The sequence below is a fragment of the Osmerus mordax genome, chromosome 3 (assembly GCF_038355195.1).
Source record: "Osmerus mordax isolate fOsmMor3 chromosome 3, fOsmMor3.pri, whole genome shotgun sequence".
Lineage (NCBI taxonomy): Eukaryota > Metazoa > Chordata > Actinopteri > Osmeriformes > Osmeridae > Osmerus > Osmerus mordax.
The window spans coordinates 23,023,696-23,039,504 of NC_090052.1; the positions used below are offsets into that span (position 1 = coordinate 23,023,696).

At 49.2% G+C, this 15,809-nt stretch overlaps 2 protein-coding genes across 3 annotated transcripts in view; one reads left to right on the forward strand and one right to left on the reverse strand.

Annotated features, from left to right (window-relative positions):
- tnrc18 (trinucleotide repeat containing 18) overlaps nucleotides 1–4,126 on the forward strand; it is a 40,886-nt gene extending 36,760 nt beyond the window's left edge. The window contains 3 exon segments of the mRNA XM_067232772.1: nucleotides 6–242; nucleotides 399–473; nucleotides 671–4,126. Coding sequence (XP_067088873.1) covers nucleotides 6–242; nucleotides 399–473; nucleotides 671–877 — 519 coding nt within the window. The 3' untranslated portion in view covers nucleotides 878–4,126.
- A 2,381-nt stretch (nucleotides 4,127–6,507) lies between these two features.
- On the reverse strand, nucleotides 6,508–10,676 carry actb2 (actin, beta 2). Of its 2 annotated transcripts, XM_067232636.1 has the most exons (6): nucleotides 10,590–10,676; nucleotides 9,062–9,191; nucleotides 8,630–8,869; nucleotides 7,707–8,145; nucleotides 7,428–7,609; nucleotides 6,508–7,306 (listed from the first exon to the last, which is right to left on the reverse strand). In XM_067232636.1, the coding sequence occupies exons 2-6, from the start codon at nucleotides 9,182–9,184 to the stop codon at nucleotides 7,163–7,165; spliced, it is 1,128 nt and encodes a 375-aa protein (XP_067088737.1). In that variant the 5' UTR covers nucleotides 9,185–9,191; nucleotides 10,590–10,676; the 3' UTR covers nucleotides 6,508–7,162. The 2 variants fall into 2 exon arrangements, with proteins under 2 accessions (XP_067088737.1, XP_067088738.1); XM_067232637.1 differs by lacking the exons at nucleotides 8,630–8,869; nucleotides 9,062–9,191; nucleotides 10,590–10,676 and adding an exon at nucleotides 8,370–8,418.
- Between the last annotated feature and the right edge of the window lie 5,133 nt (nucleotides 10,677–15,809).

Consider the following 15,809-nt stretch of genomic DNA (forward strand, 5'->3'; position numbering starts at 1 on the left):
CACAGAGGCGAGGTATGAAGGGCAAGGCCAAGAAGCTGTTCTACAAGGCCATCGTCCGCGGGCGTGAGATGATCCGTATCGGGGACTGTGCTGTGTTCCTGTCGGCCGGCCGGCCCAACCTGCCCTTCATCGGGCGCATCCAGAGCATGTGGGAGTCCTGGGGCAGCAACATGGTGGTGCGCGTCAACTGGTTCTACCACCCAGAGGAGACCAGCCCTGGGAAGAAACTCACAGACAAGAAGGTCTGAGACAGGAGGAGGGGGGGGTTGACTTGGCAGTTTGTTTTACATTAGTGATGCTTCATGAATATCAACACTAATCTATCTATCTGTCTGACTCTCTCTCTCGCTCTCTCTCTCGCTCTCTCTGTCTCTCTCTGTGTGTGTCTCTCTGTGTAGAACTGGGACCAGATGTCTGGACAAGCTTTACCTGCATGTCTGCACTCCTCTGCCCAGAGAAAAGACTTCATGGAGGTGAGACACACACACTCTAAATTGAAATGACATTATTGAAATGAGTACATGTGAATGTCTTGGTGTATGCATTAGTTTGTCACCCTATGTGTCTGTGTGTGCGCGTCACTGCATGTTTTAGTGACTAAACAGTGTGACATGTTGCCAGCGGGCACTGTACCAGTGTGTCATGTGTTGTCATTTCCTCTTCCTGCCAGCGGGCGCTGTACCAGTCGTCCCACAGCGATGAGAACGACGTCCAGACGGTCAGCCACAAGTGTCTGGTGGTCAGCGTGGACGAGTACGCTCAGATGACACACACGCGTCGCTATGCCGACAGTGAAGACCTGTACTACCTGGCCGGGACGTACGAACCCACGACCGGCATGATCTTCAACACGGACGGCGTGCCCGTCATCTGCTGAACACGCTACACACACGCTACACGGACGGCGTGCCCGTCATCTGCTGAACACGCTACACACACGCTACGCGGAGCGGGAGCCCAGCTACATCTGACCCTGCCAACTCTGACACACACCTGAGACTGGAGACACTAAAGACAGTGTTGTGAAGAAACCAGTGAGGCCTAGGTCTCCTTTTAGACGTACTGACACAAACACACTCTCTCTCTGCTCATTTAGTGCATAGGCTGACATTTGTATATATGGACTAAAACACACATCCGTACACACACCTGTAAATACTCCACTGCACACACATGTACACACACCTGTACATACTTCCTAGCAAACACACAGATATATATAGAGGAACACAAACGTCTTATTTTCGTGTACCACAGATATATGTGAGAGTACTTTTCTAAAGAGTAAAGAAGTACAGAAGCTTTAATGAACTGTGAGTGATGGAGAGAAGCTGGATGGAGGAAGAGAGAAAGGATAGAGAGTGATGTTGCCGGTTCCTCTGCATATGTAGACGTACTCCAGTCATGTGACGTACTCCAGTCATGTGACGTTGTCCTGAGGTTACCGTAGTGTTCCATTTACCTGATCGTATCTCAAGTGTATCTAAATACAGGACAGCAGGAGAGAGAGCGAGAGAGAGATACAGGACAGCAGGAGAGAGAGAGAGGATGTTTATGGTTCCCAACAGATATCCCTTCCATACTGCTCGGCTCTCTGAAGTCCTTCGACAATCCAACCCAGGTTGAGTGAGTCAGTCTCTGTCACGTGACATTTCCTCCCATTCAGGTCAGAGAGAAAGACGGACAGAAAAAAAAGGGAGGGGTATAAAATATATAGTTCTGGCAATTTCTGTCTTCATTATTAAGTTCCTTTACCTCTTCCTGTCTGTAATAGGCACCCTTTGCTCCCGTCCTCTGAACACAGTCATGGCTGACAATGGAGGGCCTTATTTATGTGTGGATAGATCACTGAGCTGACCTGCACAAGAGAGTCACTGACTGGGTGGGAGACCTGTCTGTCTTCCCAAGACCCTCCCCTTCTTGCAGTCTGTTCTCTCTCACACACCCACACACACACACACACTCGGATGTATTTAGTCCTTCTTTTTGACACTGAAATATTTGTCGATGTTTTGGCTGCTGGTGTGTTTCTGTATGCATGATGTGGTGGGGAGAGTTCATAGTGTTCAGGCCGTGAGTCTGGAGTCCGCAGGCTTGATGGAAATGTTTTGCCAAATCATCTCTCCCCCTGTACCCAGACTGCTTAGCGTCTGCATGGAATTGTAACCTGTTCCTGAAGCCCTCAGCCAGTCTGAGAGTTCAAAAAGTTAATAGTTTATACTCTTGTGTACATCAGAGTATATCCGATATCAGTATCTGAAATGATCATGTTTATTTTAGTGTTTCATACCACGTTGCCCTGTCTCTCCTGCAGAGACGATGTCTTGTTGATATTCAATAGGTTTATATTTCTAATCTGTGACCTGAGATCGTTTGGTCTTGTCTAGAGGTGTCCAGGAAATCATCAGTCTTTTCTACACTCTGAGATCTTTGTGTGATGTCTGGAGGTGAAACCTTAATGATCCCTGCAGGCAATCCATAGGATGTCAGTTATTACATTTTGAACTGTAAGATATATTATCACAGCCACAAGATGGTTTTGCAATCAGAGTTGGAGGTTGACATCCAGTATATATATATATATATATAATAGATCCTTTGCTGCTAGTGGGAGTATCTACAGATCTCACAGTGCAGACAGACTGTGTGCACTGTTGTTCTCTGGTCGTTGTGTTATGTCTGAGTCAGGAGAGTTCAGTCAGTGAGGCTCCAGAGCAGGACTGGTCCCTGTCTGATGATGTCAGAGTGGCTCCAGATCAGGACTGGTCCCTGTCTGATGATGTCAGTGTGGCTCCAGATCAGGACTGGTCCCTGTCTGATGATGTCAGAGTAGTTCCAGATCAGGACTGGTCCCTGTCTGATGATGTCAGAGTGGCTCCAGATCAGGACTGGTCCCTGTCTGATGATGTCAGAGTGGCTCCAGATCAGGACTGGTCCCTGTCTGACGATGTCAGAGTGGCTCCAGATCAGGACTGGTCCCTGTCTGATGATGTCAGAGTGGCTCCAGATCACGACTGGTCCCTGTCTGATGATGTCAGAGTGGCTCCAGATCACGACTGGTCCCTGTCTGATGATGTCAGAGTGGGAGATGTTCCTGGACTGTTTTCAGTGCCCATATGAATGTTTAACCCTCCAGCTGTTTGAAGCACTTTCTTCTGTGTGTGAGTGATAAGAACCAGAGGGATCTCTCTTTCACACACACACACACACTCCCATGCTATTACTACACACACACACACACACACTCCCATGCTATTACTACACACACACACTCCCATGCTATTACTACACACACACACACTCCCATGCTATTACTACACACACACACTTGCCTGTCTCCCATCCAATACAACCCCTTTCCTCCGTCCATGCCAGGTTTTCATCTCTACACACACTTGACACAACGTGACACACGTGACACACACGACACACACGTGACACTTTCATCCGTCTCGTCCTGTTCTCCCTTCACTGTGATCTGGTGTCAAATCAGGATTGAGCTTGTCTCAGACTGTGTCCCGTATATATTTTGTTTGTTTTGTCTTTAATTAGACGTTTACCATTTATGATCAGTGTTTCACCTTAGCTTGTGAACGGGCCACACTAACAACAGGGTTAGGGTTATGTGTCTGCTGCAGGCTACAGGCTTTCTGCTCTGCAATATTGTTCTTTCATTATCGCATTCGCTTGGTTCCCCTCTCAGAACAATCATCCCTGCCTCTAGTGCAGCTCTGCTGCCAAGGCAGAGAGAGAGGGATGAGGGAGAGAGAGGGATGAGGGAGAGAGAGGGATGAGAGAGAGATAGGAGGCTGGTTCTTTGTCTGCTGTTTCGATATGTCATGTTATAGAAAAATATATTTTGAAAGTTTAAACAAAATGATGTTTTGTAAATGGTCCTTCATGAGAGGGGGAGAAATCTGCATATTCTCTGAAACGCGTCTGGTCTTGTAAAGAGAAGGAATACGTTTTAGAAAAACTCTAAAGATATCTGTGTCCCCACACTGCACGTGTACGGAGACTTGTCTCAGACTCTTTTCTTTTTTTACAGAAAACAACAAACTTAATCAGTGTTTCTTTCCAATCCTTTTAGTAATTCAGTATTTTATAGCTAATCAATAAACGTGAAAAAAAACTACTGCTGTTGTGTCGTGTTTCATGTCCCCTGTGCCAGCCTGTCTTCCAGAGGATCTGGGAGCGACTCTGACAACATGAGTGTTTAAGCAGGAATCCATTTTGACTTCTCTGTTATGAATCTGCGGATAAAATGGTGGAAAGTTCAGTTTTGCATGCTGTGTGTGTTGACCACACAAGATAGATTTTCCTTGCTGACGAATGACTTGTACTTCAGAGCTGTGTGTGTGTGTGAGAGAGAGAGAGAGACAGTCTTGTGGTTTCAGATCCTAGAAGTTAGGCTTCCTCAGTAACGTGAAACGACAGCTTAGCTGCTGAAAGAGGCGGGAGGCGCTGAAAGAGGCGGGAGGCACTGACCCACTGCCTCGGAGGAAGCGGAGGCAGGCTGTGGTTGATGATGTCACGGTGGACGCCAGGGTACTGTGACGGTTGTATCAAGGCTGTGAAACCATGAGCCCAAGGCTTCTGTTCCTGTCAACACGTCGCTTGACGTCCTCTCCTCCCTATCGTTCATATCCTCTCCCTCTGCATCTGTTTCTCTCTGCCTCTCTCCCCCCCTCACCTTCTCTCTCTCCCTCTCTCTCCCACCATCTCTTGTTTCCTGTCATTGTTGACTAATTCTCCTCCATGTCCCACTTCTCTTATTCACCTAAGATGATCAGTGAGAGCTGCCACCAACCTCTTCTTTTCCCCTGCATGATCTTCCTTTAGCCTGTATCTGTACAGTGCGAAGTCATCAGGGAACTCTGGTGAATGTCTTTCAGCTAGGCAGACGCTGCTCCTGACCCTCAGACTGCAGCTCCCCCTGCTGGTGGTTAGCAGGAAGGACAGGCAGCTGCTGGTCTCAGCCAGTGGAGCTGCAGAGGTGTCATGACTGACAGGAAGAATGGGTTGTTTAGGAACGTTTATCAAGTGAAGACTTTCTATTGTGACAGAGTGGATGAAGTGCGGTTTTCTTTTATGCACACCGACACATTTCCACATACCTCTCACACGCACACCAACACACACTCACACACTGCTCTCACACACTGACACACACACACACTGCTCTCACAGACACACAGACCCAGCGCAGTGTAAGCCTCTCATGCAGCGTCTGGCAGAGGTTGTGCTGGAAGACTGGGGCGTGGGTCTGTGCTGGAGGACTGGGGCTGTGCTGGAGGACTGGGGCGTGGCTGTGCTGGAGGACTGGGGCTGTGCTGGAGGACTGGGGCGTGGGTCTGTGCTGGAAGACTGGGGCGTGGCTGTGCTGGAGGACTGGGGCTGTGCTGGAGGACTGGGGCGTGGCTGTGCTGGAGGACTGGGGCTGTGCTGGAGGACTGGGGCGTGGCTGTGCTGGAGGACTGGGGCTGTGCTGGAGGACTGGGGCTGTGCTGGAGGACTGGGGCGTGGGGCTGTGCTAGAGGACTGGGGCTGTGCTGGAGGACTGGGGCGTGGGGCTGTGCTGGAGGACTGGGGCTGTGCTGGAGGACTGGGGCTGTGCTGGAGGACTGGGGCTGTGCTAGAGGACTGGGGCTGTGCTGTATCTAGAGCAGGGCTACCCAGGCCGGCTCCTGGAGTGCTGCCCTACCTCCAGGGTTTCATTCCAACTTTAATCCAGAACAAATCCTAATTGCTAGCATGCTAAATCATTTTGGTGCTGGAGTGAAACTGACAGGCCCTCTATCCAGATGTGTATCTGGTGCCCTCTGGTGTCTAAACCACAGAAGTGTCCATCACATCTGGGAGTAGGCACGACAGTCCAGTAAGGGGTAACACCACTAAATGGTTATCCAAAATCTAGAGACATGTCCCTTTGAATCAGTAGGGTAGGGAGTGTGGCTGAGCCGTCAGTAGAGGTGACTAAGGTGGAACAGCCTGCACCAGCAGCAGGAAGGGACTGGTCTCAGGTGCAGGTCATAAACCCAGCATGCTTTGCCCTCCAGTACATGCCACAGGCAGAGAGCTAGTACTTACTACACAGTATAGTTGGGATCTGTCAAACTTCATGCCCTCTAATAACTTTTGACAGTGTTGAAACTAGAAATGTGGATATAGCCCAGCCATCCTGAGGCTCACCTAGTGACCATGTCCTCTCCTGTTGACTAGCAAACATGTCACTCTGTACAGTGACCCACCCCTCACCCCCCTGGTGGGCTTAACACCCTCAGGCTCCTGTAGAGCTGCAGACAGACTTCAGGTTTCTGACCTGATAGAGGTCAACATTACCATGGCACCATGCTGAGTGCATTGCCAGACATCTTTAGAGTAATTAGTATATTTAAAAAGCAACCAGTTGGTTCTGCTACATAAGGATCTGATCCCAGTGATGCTTACATTACTGCTCTAGTCCTCTACTCCCCACACCCCAGAAACACTCCAGAGACAAGACAGTTCATGTCGGAACACATGTGCACTTTATTGGGATTGTTTAGTCAGTGTACAGGTTGGCCCCACAGTCACCCCTCACCTCCACCCTCCCAGCCCTGCCATAGGACAACAGCTTCGACAGGGAAGGAGGTCACGCTTGGGTTTTGCATAACAAAAAAAAAAAAAAAATTAACAGGACCAAGATATTTTTTAAGGCTGAAAGTACAAAAAACCCAGACATTGTGACATAATTTACATACAAGCGATACTACAACGACGATGTTAAGTATGCTCCAACAGCTGGGCAGCCTTCACAGAGGCGAATACGTGTCTGAACAATGCAGTTAACATTTGGAATATGTGTCTGAACAATATGCAGTTAACAAACATTTGGAATGACTCAAAGAAAAAGAAATGTACATTTTTTTTTTTTTTTTTTTAAGTCCTCAGATGAAACTGTAGAACCTCGGGGTGCTTTTATTTAGCCATAAAAAGAAAACATACCATCACCGTTCCAGTTTTTAGATCCTGAGTCAAGCGCCAAAAATAACTGAAGCCATGCCAATGGAGACATTGTCTAGGCTCTGCGCCGGAGCGTGTATGAGAGAGGGTGGTGTCTGCGCAGAGCTGAAGTCGTTGTTGGGCGTTTGGTCGGGGGGGAAAAAAATGAACAGTCTGTTTAGAAGCATTTGCGGTGGACGATGGAGGGGCCGGACTCATCGTACTCCTGCTTGCTGATCCACATCTGCTGGAAGGTGGACAGGGAAGCCAGGATGGAGCCTCCGATCCAGACAGAGTATTTACGCTCGGGTGGGGCGATGATCTGGGGGGAGGGAGAGGAACAGGTTAGGCACCAACTACAGATCTGACATTTAGATCTTCTAATAGAATGGAAGTACATCGTATGGGGCATTTCAAAAGGTAGATGCTGCTGGTCAGCTCACCTTGATCTTCATGGTGGAGGGGGCCAGGGCTGTGATCTCCTTCTGCATGCGGTCAGCGATGCCGGGGTACATGGTGGTACCACCAGACAGCACGGTGTTGGCGTACAGGTCCTTACGGATGTCGACGTCACACTTCATGATGCTGTTGTAGGTGGTCTCATGGATGCCGCAGGACTCCATACCTGGGACACAAAACAGCAGTTAGACATGGAGAAGATGGCTGCCAGGTCACGGTGATGCAGCGAGTCTGGCTGGTGTCTGAGGAGGAGTGCAACTCACCGAGGAAGGAGGGCTGGAACAGGGCCTCGGGGCAGCGGAACCTCTCGTTGCCGATGGTGATGACCTGTCCGTCAGGAAGCTCGTAGCTCTTCTCCAGCGAGGAGGAGGAGGCAGCGGTGCTCATCTCCTGCTCGAAGTCCAGCGCCACGTAGCACAGCTTCTCCTTGATGTCACGCACGATCTCACGCTCGGCTGTGGTGGTGAAGGAGTAGCCACGCTCCGTCAGGATCTTCATCAGGTAGTCGGTGAGGTCACGGCCAGCCAGATCCAGACGCAGGATGGCGTGGGGCAGGGCGTAGCCCTCGTAGATGGGAACTGTGTGGGTCACACCATCACCGGAGTCCATGACGATACCGGTGGTACGACCAGAGGCGTAGAGGGACAGCACAGCCTGGATGGCCACGTACATGGCGGGGGTGTTGAAGGTCTCGAACATGATCTGGAGGAGAACAGGACAGTGAGTACTGGTGGTCATCCACAGGCTTCTGCATAGCACAGCACACTCATGCAGTAGAGGAGGGTTAGTTGAGGACTGGGTGCAGGAGGCAGAAGTGTTGGGGCCACACTGACGTGCGTCTGAGTACATGTGAACCAGCTCAGTGCTAAGTACTAGAGGGGGCAGAAAAGTGCAGAGAAATTCAGCACACAGACGAAGGAGGAAACCTGAAGTTTGCAGAGAAAGATGAACAGATCAGGTCAGAGAAGAAAGGGCCTGGAGGAGGAGGAGGAGAACAGGATGGAGGAAGGAGGAGGATACAAGTTTGACACTAGGACCATCCCAAAACCTACATTAGCACCACCCCTACCTATAGCACAGGCAACACCCTCACTGGTAAGATGGGGTACGCTAATGCTTACTGCTACATAGCCTTTAAGTTCTGAAAGCTTCCAAGTGTGTCTGGATGAAAGTCTCATGTGTGTACCTGGGTCATCTTCTCCCTGTTGGCCTTGGGGTTGAGGGGGGCCTCTGTGAGCAGGACGGGGTGCTCCTCGGGTGCCACACGGAGCTCGTTGTAGAAGGTGTGATGCCAGATCTTCTCCATGTCGTCCCAGTTGGTCACGATGCCGTGCTCGATGGGGTACTTCAGGGTCAGGATACCCCTCTTGCTCTGGGCCTCGTCTCCCACATAGCTGTCCTTCTGGCCCATACCCACCATCACTCCCTGGAGACACAAGAGATGGCCATTTAGATATGCATTCTTAAAATGTATGAAATGGAAACCAAAAATGATTTTGTTCCTTGGAAATTTAAAAATGGGATGCTAGTATGCATGTGCTGCTCTTGTAGCTAGCAAGCAAACAGTAGGTGACTAACTGGTGTCACTGCATTTAGACTCAACGGTCTACAAGCTCACCTGATGCCTGGGGCGACCGACGATGGAGGGGAAGACAGCACGAGGCGCGTCATCTCCGGCGAATCCGGCCTTACACATACCGGATCCGTTGTCAACAACAAGTGCGGCGATTTCCTCTTCCATGGTTGAACTAAAAACAAGGGAAAATACGATTAATTCAAATTGCATTCGACGGAAGACCTCAAATCTCAAACACTTCCGCAGAGCGCCCGTATGACGAAGCACGTTCTCGATTTGTGTTAACGCGTTGCAGTTTCAGGGGTTGACCGCTGGGCGGAGCTCGTGCTAAAGCTCGTTCAGACCAGACAAAGGAAGCAGGGCTCGCTCTGTTATGACCATATAAGGACATGTTTGGTTTGAGCTGCTTTGCCGCGGCTGCCGGTTGAGCGGTGCGCGGCAGAGTTCAGTTAAAAGAACATTTCGACATTCGGACCCGGACGCGACCGCTCCCTCAGCGAAGTTTAGCAACACCCAATCCCCTCCCCCACTTCCATCTTTACTGCCCAAACGGAATGTGACTATCAAGTCCTAAACAACTATGCTGCATGTTACTGCGTCATAACAAGCTGTCCAAATAAATGGAACGCATGATTACTCAATTCCATGCGTACACATGCCTTGCGAAATGCTTCACACTAGTTTAGCACCAGCAATCCATTACAATTAGCTGGCTCGCAAACCTAGGTTGAGTCATCATTTGGTTCTCCAAGTCCTTGACTTATGGCCACTTCCTGAAAGCCACGCCTTTTAACATAAGTTTCGCAATCCTTCGTTAGATGGACACTTAAACCGCCAAGCCAATTACTTAGGTACTCTGCAACAGTACCCACCTTTTACAAACTAAATCGTTGAACAATATTTTTGGATGAACATCTGACACTGCAACTAGTTCCATAACTGAACTGCAGATGTCGTGGAACAGTCAAATACGATGCATATTTTGTTTGTAAGCGAGTGTCAGTTAGATAACGTAATTGTTACTGAATGCAGATCTGCAAAATGGTGAAGGGCGGTGTTAGCATGTGGCTAGGCCAACAGGCTAGCTAAGTAGGTCACACCCAGCCGCAGAGCGCGCACAAAGGAAGCAGTCCAAAGATGACCGAACCCAAAACCGGAATACCGAGAGTACAAGTATCGGTTGCACGCAGTAAATGGCAATTTAATAAATCTACCACTGAAAAAGCTGAGGAACCAAATTACTAACTGCTATCCCAAAATCAGACGCACCTGTTAGATGACTATGCGCCAATTAGCCGTCTTAACAGCTTTTGCTAGCAATTAGCATTGTCAAATTCCAAGACTAAACCAAATTTCAATTGAATCATCAATTTGATTTTACTGATTCCAGTGTACTTTACAACGCTGAACCCAAGTTTGCCATCAAGCCGGCTACAGTTATAAGACAAAGAGCCTCGTGGTCCATATCACAGTTAAAAGTAAACCTTACAATATTTGTATTACAACCAGTGGACAGTGCATTGAATATATGACATTGTAATTGTTGTGCTGGTATTATTATTAATCTTACCTTTGGGTGGGGGGGCTTTTCGTTTTTAGGGAACCGGTTTCTGGCAAATGATATCCCGCACGAGCTGCTAATGACGGCGCTCAGAGTGAATTCGTTAATGGTGGGCGCGTGGTTTTTATCCACGGTCAGATGCCCGGCTCGAGCCATAAAAGGTAAACTTTCGGATTCGCGCGATCTGATTGGACGGGCGTCACGCACCCGGGCGCGTCGCGTGCACACTGCTGCACTCAACTGCTCGCGACTTGAGAGAGAGCGAGAGAGAAAGGAGGAAAAGGAATGAAGGAAATAGCGGGCAGAATGATAGTACCAGGGTTAGAGAATGTAATCCCGTGTTGACTCCCCTGTACTGCATAGTGCATAGGCCCCGAGTGTGTTTTAAGTCATACTCGTGCACTAAACAGTTTAAATGCCGTGGTCATAACATAGAACCTACAGCCAGACACCAGCATGAGCTTAGCAAGGCTGCTAGTGCTACTCCACGAAAATGTGTGTACTACAGAAAACTAGATCTATCAATTACTGTTATATTTGTGCTTGTTCTTCATCAACCATGCAGCAATCAAACGCACATATCTAATATATCTAAGCCCTGCATTCTGACAGTATGGGGAGTGGCTGGTTGTTGATGGTTTCCACAGTAAGCAGTGTTAGACTCGTGGTGGTATGGAGTAGTAGTCAAACAGCAAGATGGAGGAGCAGAGTCTGACAAGGAGGACCTGCTGCAGCAGAAGGTAGCCTGTACAGGTAAACCATTATTATGAAACTGTGCATTATTCTAAGACACAGAACACACACACACACATCAGTGTCACCCTCCTCACCCCCGCCCCTCCCACCAGCACATACAGAATGTGGGCCTAGCCTGTTTCCCCCCTCCCTGTCTATCAAGGCTAAAGCGGTAAGTATTAGGTTATGGCAGTTTCAGGATGGCTTGGGAGGTGCTGCATGCCTGGTATCACAAGGCTCTGTGCAACGACACCAAACTACATGACAAATCACACCCCCTTTCTCTCAACGGGCGGTATTATTTAGGGATTCTCTTTATTACGTTTTTCTCAGGAGTTTCTTCAGCATGGTCTGCAGGTGGAACAGGTTAGTCTCGATAAAGATAGGTGTCTCTTTGGCAGTTCATGTTGACAGTATGATGTCGTTAACAGGGATCGGCAAGGAGGAAAGGTTTGATCCCGACTGCTGGGTGTGGTGTTCAAACTTCAGATTCTTGAGAGGTCGAGAAAGAGGGAGAGAGAGAGAGGGGGAGAGAGAGGGGGAGAGAGAGAGGGGGAGAGAGAGAGGGGGAGAGAGAAAAGGAGTGTGCCCTGGAGTGTAATCATGTGACTCGGAGTTCAAAGGTCCCTTTAAGGATTGAGAACTATGCAGTTGGCTTTGGGCCTGATCCCCGCATCACTTCCTGGACCGTCAGCTGATAGAGAATGAGCCTAACCTTGGTTTGGGTAGGAATGTTTATGGACAGTGAAATCTGATTGGAGTGTTGTTACGTTAGGTATTGTGGACTTTGAATCTGCGGTGTGTGTTTGTGTGCATCTGTGTGTGTGCATCTGTGTGTGTGTGTGTGTGTGGCCTGTTGGCAGTAAGTGAGAGGTCACAGGGTTAAGTGGCATGTCAACACCGGGAACGGCGAGAATGTCTGCCAGCCAAGTGCTCGGAATACTGTCCCAGGAAAACTTGTCTCTTATAACATAACAACCACCAGAGTGTGTGTGTGTGTGTGTGTGTGTGTGAGAGAGCAGGAGCACCCTTGAAGCGAGAGCAGAGCTGCATTGCTGGCTGTGTCTACCAGGTCTGAGTATGCTACATTTACATTTAGTCATTTAGCAGACGCTCTTATCCAGAGCGACTTACAGTAAGTACAGGGACATTCCCCCGAGGCAAGTAGGGTGAAGTGCCTTGCCCAAGGACACAACGTCAGTTGGCATGACCGGGAATCGAACTGGCGACCTTCGGATTACTAGTCCGACTCCCTAACCGCTCAGCCACCTGACTCCCTGTATGCTGATGGTTTAACACAGACCAGAAGACACACAGACCCTCCAGGTGTTGTATAGTATCATAATAACTATGAGCAGCACTGTTTAGACAAAGCCACTTAATAGCACTAACAAGCAGTGCTCATGCCAGCTGTTAAGAAGAGGACACGCCAGAAGAGCCAGAGTCTCCATTGGAGAACTGAAACAGGGAGATACACAACGTGTTGCTTTGGTGTGTGTGCCAGAGTGTGTTTAGGGCCTTATGTCTTGCTTCGGGGACGGTCCCTATGTTATGTGATAAGTAAATCAGTGACCTGTGTGTGTGTCTCTGAGTCAGAGATCAGCGTTCACAAACATTATGCCTGGCAGCTGATCACAGAGTAATGCTGTCGGTGTGACAGTCAGCATCGACAGCATAGCCTCCTCTTCCTTATCTCTGTCCCCCTTTAAGAAACAACTGATTTGACATGTTTATGACACACTGGGCTTTTCTGTATTTCTGAATGTGTTGGTTGTAACCTTGGACGTGGTGGATCTGGTGCAGAACGTGGTGGATCTCTGGACGTGTTGTGACACCCGGCTCCGTTGTGACATCATCAATGTGCTTTCTCGTCAAATAAGGCAAGAACAGAAGGCAGGAAGTATAGTCATTTCTACTGCAGTTGCTGCAACAGAGCCTCCACATCACCACGCCCCCTGGCCCCTCCCCCTGGCCAGCCCCTCCCCCACGCTTCCTGTTCCCTAGAGAAGATGCCACAAGTGTACCCCCTTCCCCCAGCCCACACAAACACATGCCCCAGACTGCCTTGGCTCAAAACAAAATCTATTATCCATTACTCTTCCGAGAATAAGATTGAAAATGAAGGCAGAGGATGGTACACACACACACACACACACACACAGAGAGACAGAGAGAGAGAGACAGAGAGAGAAGAAGGGAGAGAGAGAGAGAGTGTGAGAGGAAGTTGGAAGAGTGAAAGAGGTGGTGAGGGCTGGAGAAGAGGGGGAGGTGTGAGAGAGTCAGAATGATACTCTTGTCCTGGAATGCTCCTTTATCAGGCTGGAGTTCAACCCTCACTGCCAGCCAGGAATTTTGATGTTGAAGCCATGCTCTCTGTGAGTGGACGGCAGGGTGTGTCGACGATAGTGTATAAATGCTTGTGTTTATATATGTAATCCATACTTTGATTTGGCTCTCTTTTCTACAATTCGTGGAAGTGCCGAAGCAGTGCAGAGGAACAGCACATACTTGTGGTACGGTGCTCTCCTGCAGACTGTCTCTCTCTTTGTCTCTCTCTCTCGCTCTCTCTCTGTCTCTCTCTCTCTGTCTCTCTCTCTGTCTATCTGTCTCTCTCTGTCTCTCTGTCTATCTACCGCCTCTCCCCCTCTCCATTCCTTTCCCCCCCTGCTTCTCTCTCCAAGGATCGAACGCCCCCTGGTCATGCCTGTTTAGAATCAGGCCCAGCTTGTCTCATTGTCCTGCTGACCCTGCAGTCTGACCGCTCAGGATTACAAGACGTGGTCCCATCCCCCAGTCCTGGAGCAGCTCTCTGATTGGTCACCTAAAGTCTCATTGATCCGTAGGTCACAGTGTTGGTGCCCCACTCGCGAGCAGAACCACTCACCAGCTGGATGTGTGTGTGTGTGTGTGCGTGTCTGTGTGTGTGTGTTTGTGTGTGTGTACCAGCTGGCCTCTGCGTGCTCTGATTGGATTAACCTCCCTTTTACGTCCTGAAATGATCCTCAACTCCACCCCCACACACTCACACACATTTACACACACGTTTACATACACTTACTCACACACACATACATGCACACACATACATACACACACTCACTGCTATGAATTCTCATGCCAAGGAAAAGCAGACCACAGTTCTGAGAGATAGTGTGTGTGTGTAGTTGTCACCACAAAACAAATTCTTCATGAAACCAGATGATCCTGTGCAGTGGGAACCAGGTCAGGAGGTGTGAGTCTGGATGCTGCAGAGTGATAAGAGATGTTCAGATGGTCCATCACAGGACAGGCCCCTAGGCAGGTGTGGCTAAATGGACTGCATTTATATAGCGCTTTTCTACCTTAGCGGCACTCAAAGCGCTTTACAATGTTTGCCTCTCATTCACCCATTCATACTCTCACTCACACATACCGACGGCAGCGAGCTACCATGCAAGGCGCCGCTCTGCCCATCGGGAGCAACTTGGGGTTCAGAGTCTTGCTCAAGGATACTTCGGCACATGGCCTGGGAGGAGTCGGGGGTCGAACCGGCAACCTTGCTATTAACAGACAACCCTCTCTACCCCGTGAGCCACAGCCGCCCCGTCTTCTGCTTTTCTGTTCCTCCCTCACACACTAGGGCTTCTGTCGTTGTGTCTGTGACTTCCTGTATCATCACCTCACTTCCTGTTCTTCCCTCACACACTGGGGCTTCTGTCGTTGTGTCTGTGACTTCCTGTATCATCACCTCACTTCCTGTGTTTGCTTCTGTGCTCCCACTGGCCAGGCATGAGCTTGAGTGCCATGTAAGGATCTGATGGTGTTCACTCCTGGGTGCAGGATCCTCAGAAGGCCTTGACACACACACATGCACACACTCACACATGCACACACACTCACACACTACTCTCATACCCCCTGCACAACGCTGAGCTCAGAACAGCTCATCTATCCAGCACCATCTGTCACTGCATTATGGGTAATGACCCTCTTTCAGGATTGGTCAGTTTAAGCAAGACTAAGGTCCTTGATTGGCTCATTATGAAAACGGCTCACACAACACTTCCTGGTTCTTCTGTACTGAGAGGAAAGCCTCAAGCTGACCAGAGGAGAGGTCAGAGGTCACACACCAAGCCTCCTCTGGTGTCCCTGTAGATCAACCAGGTTTGGCTGGATGAACATTTCCAGGTTGAGCCACATTCCTTATTGGGTGTGCTTTGCCTTCGGCAAGGGCACAACCTTTGTTCTCTCACATATATATTATTATTATTTTTATTCTTTTTGCCCCCCTAAAACTCAGTCAATATTTGGCCTACATAGACAACCTAGGTGTGAAAAGTTTCGTCTTGGTAGCAATTGAGTTGCTTCTAATGGGATTTACGTTCCGTTGCATGGTTTAGGCTCAAGTTAAGTTTTTGTGGTGAAAAGTGAAGCTAACGGTGGCTAATTTGCTAGCCACAGTCACTGACGTTACTAACGTCCCTACGTCACTAACGTCACGAAAACACGCGTGAC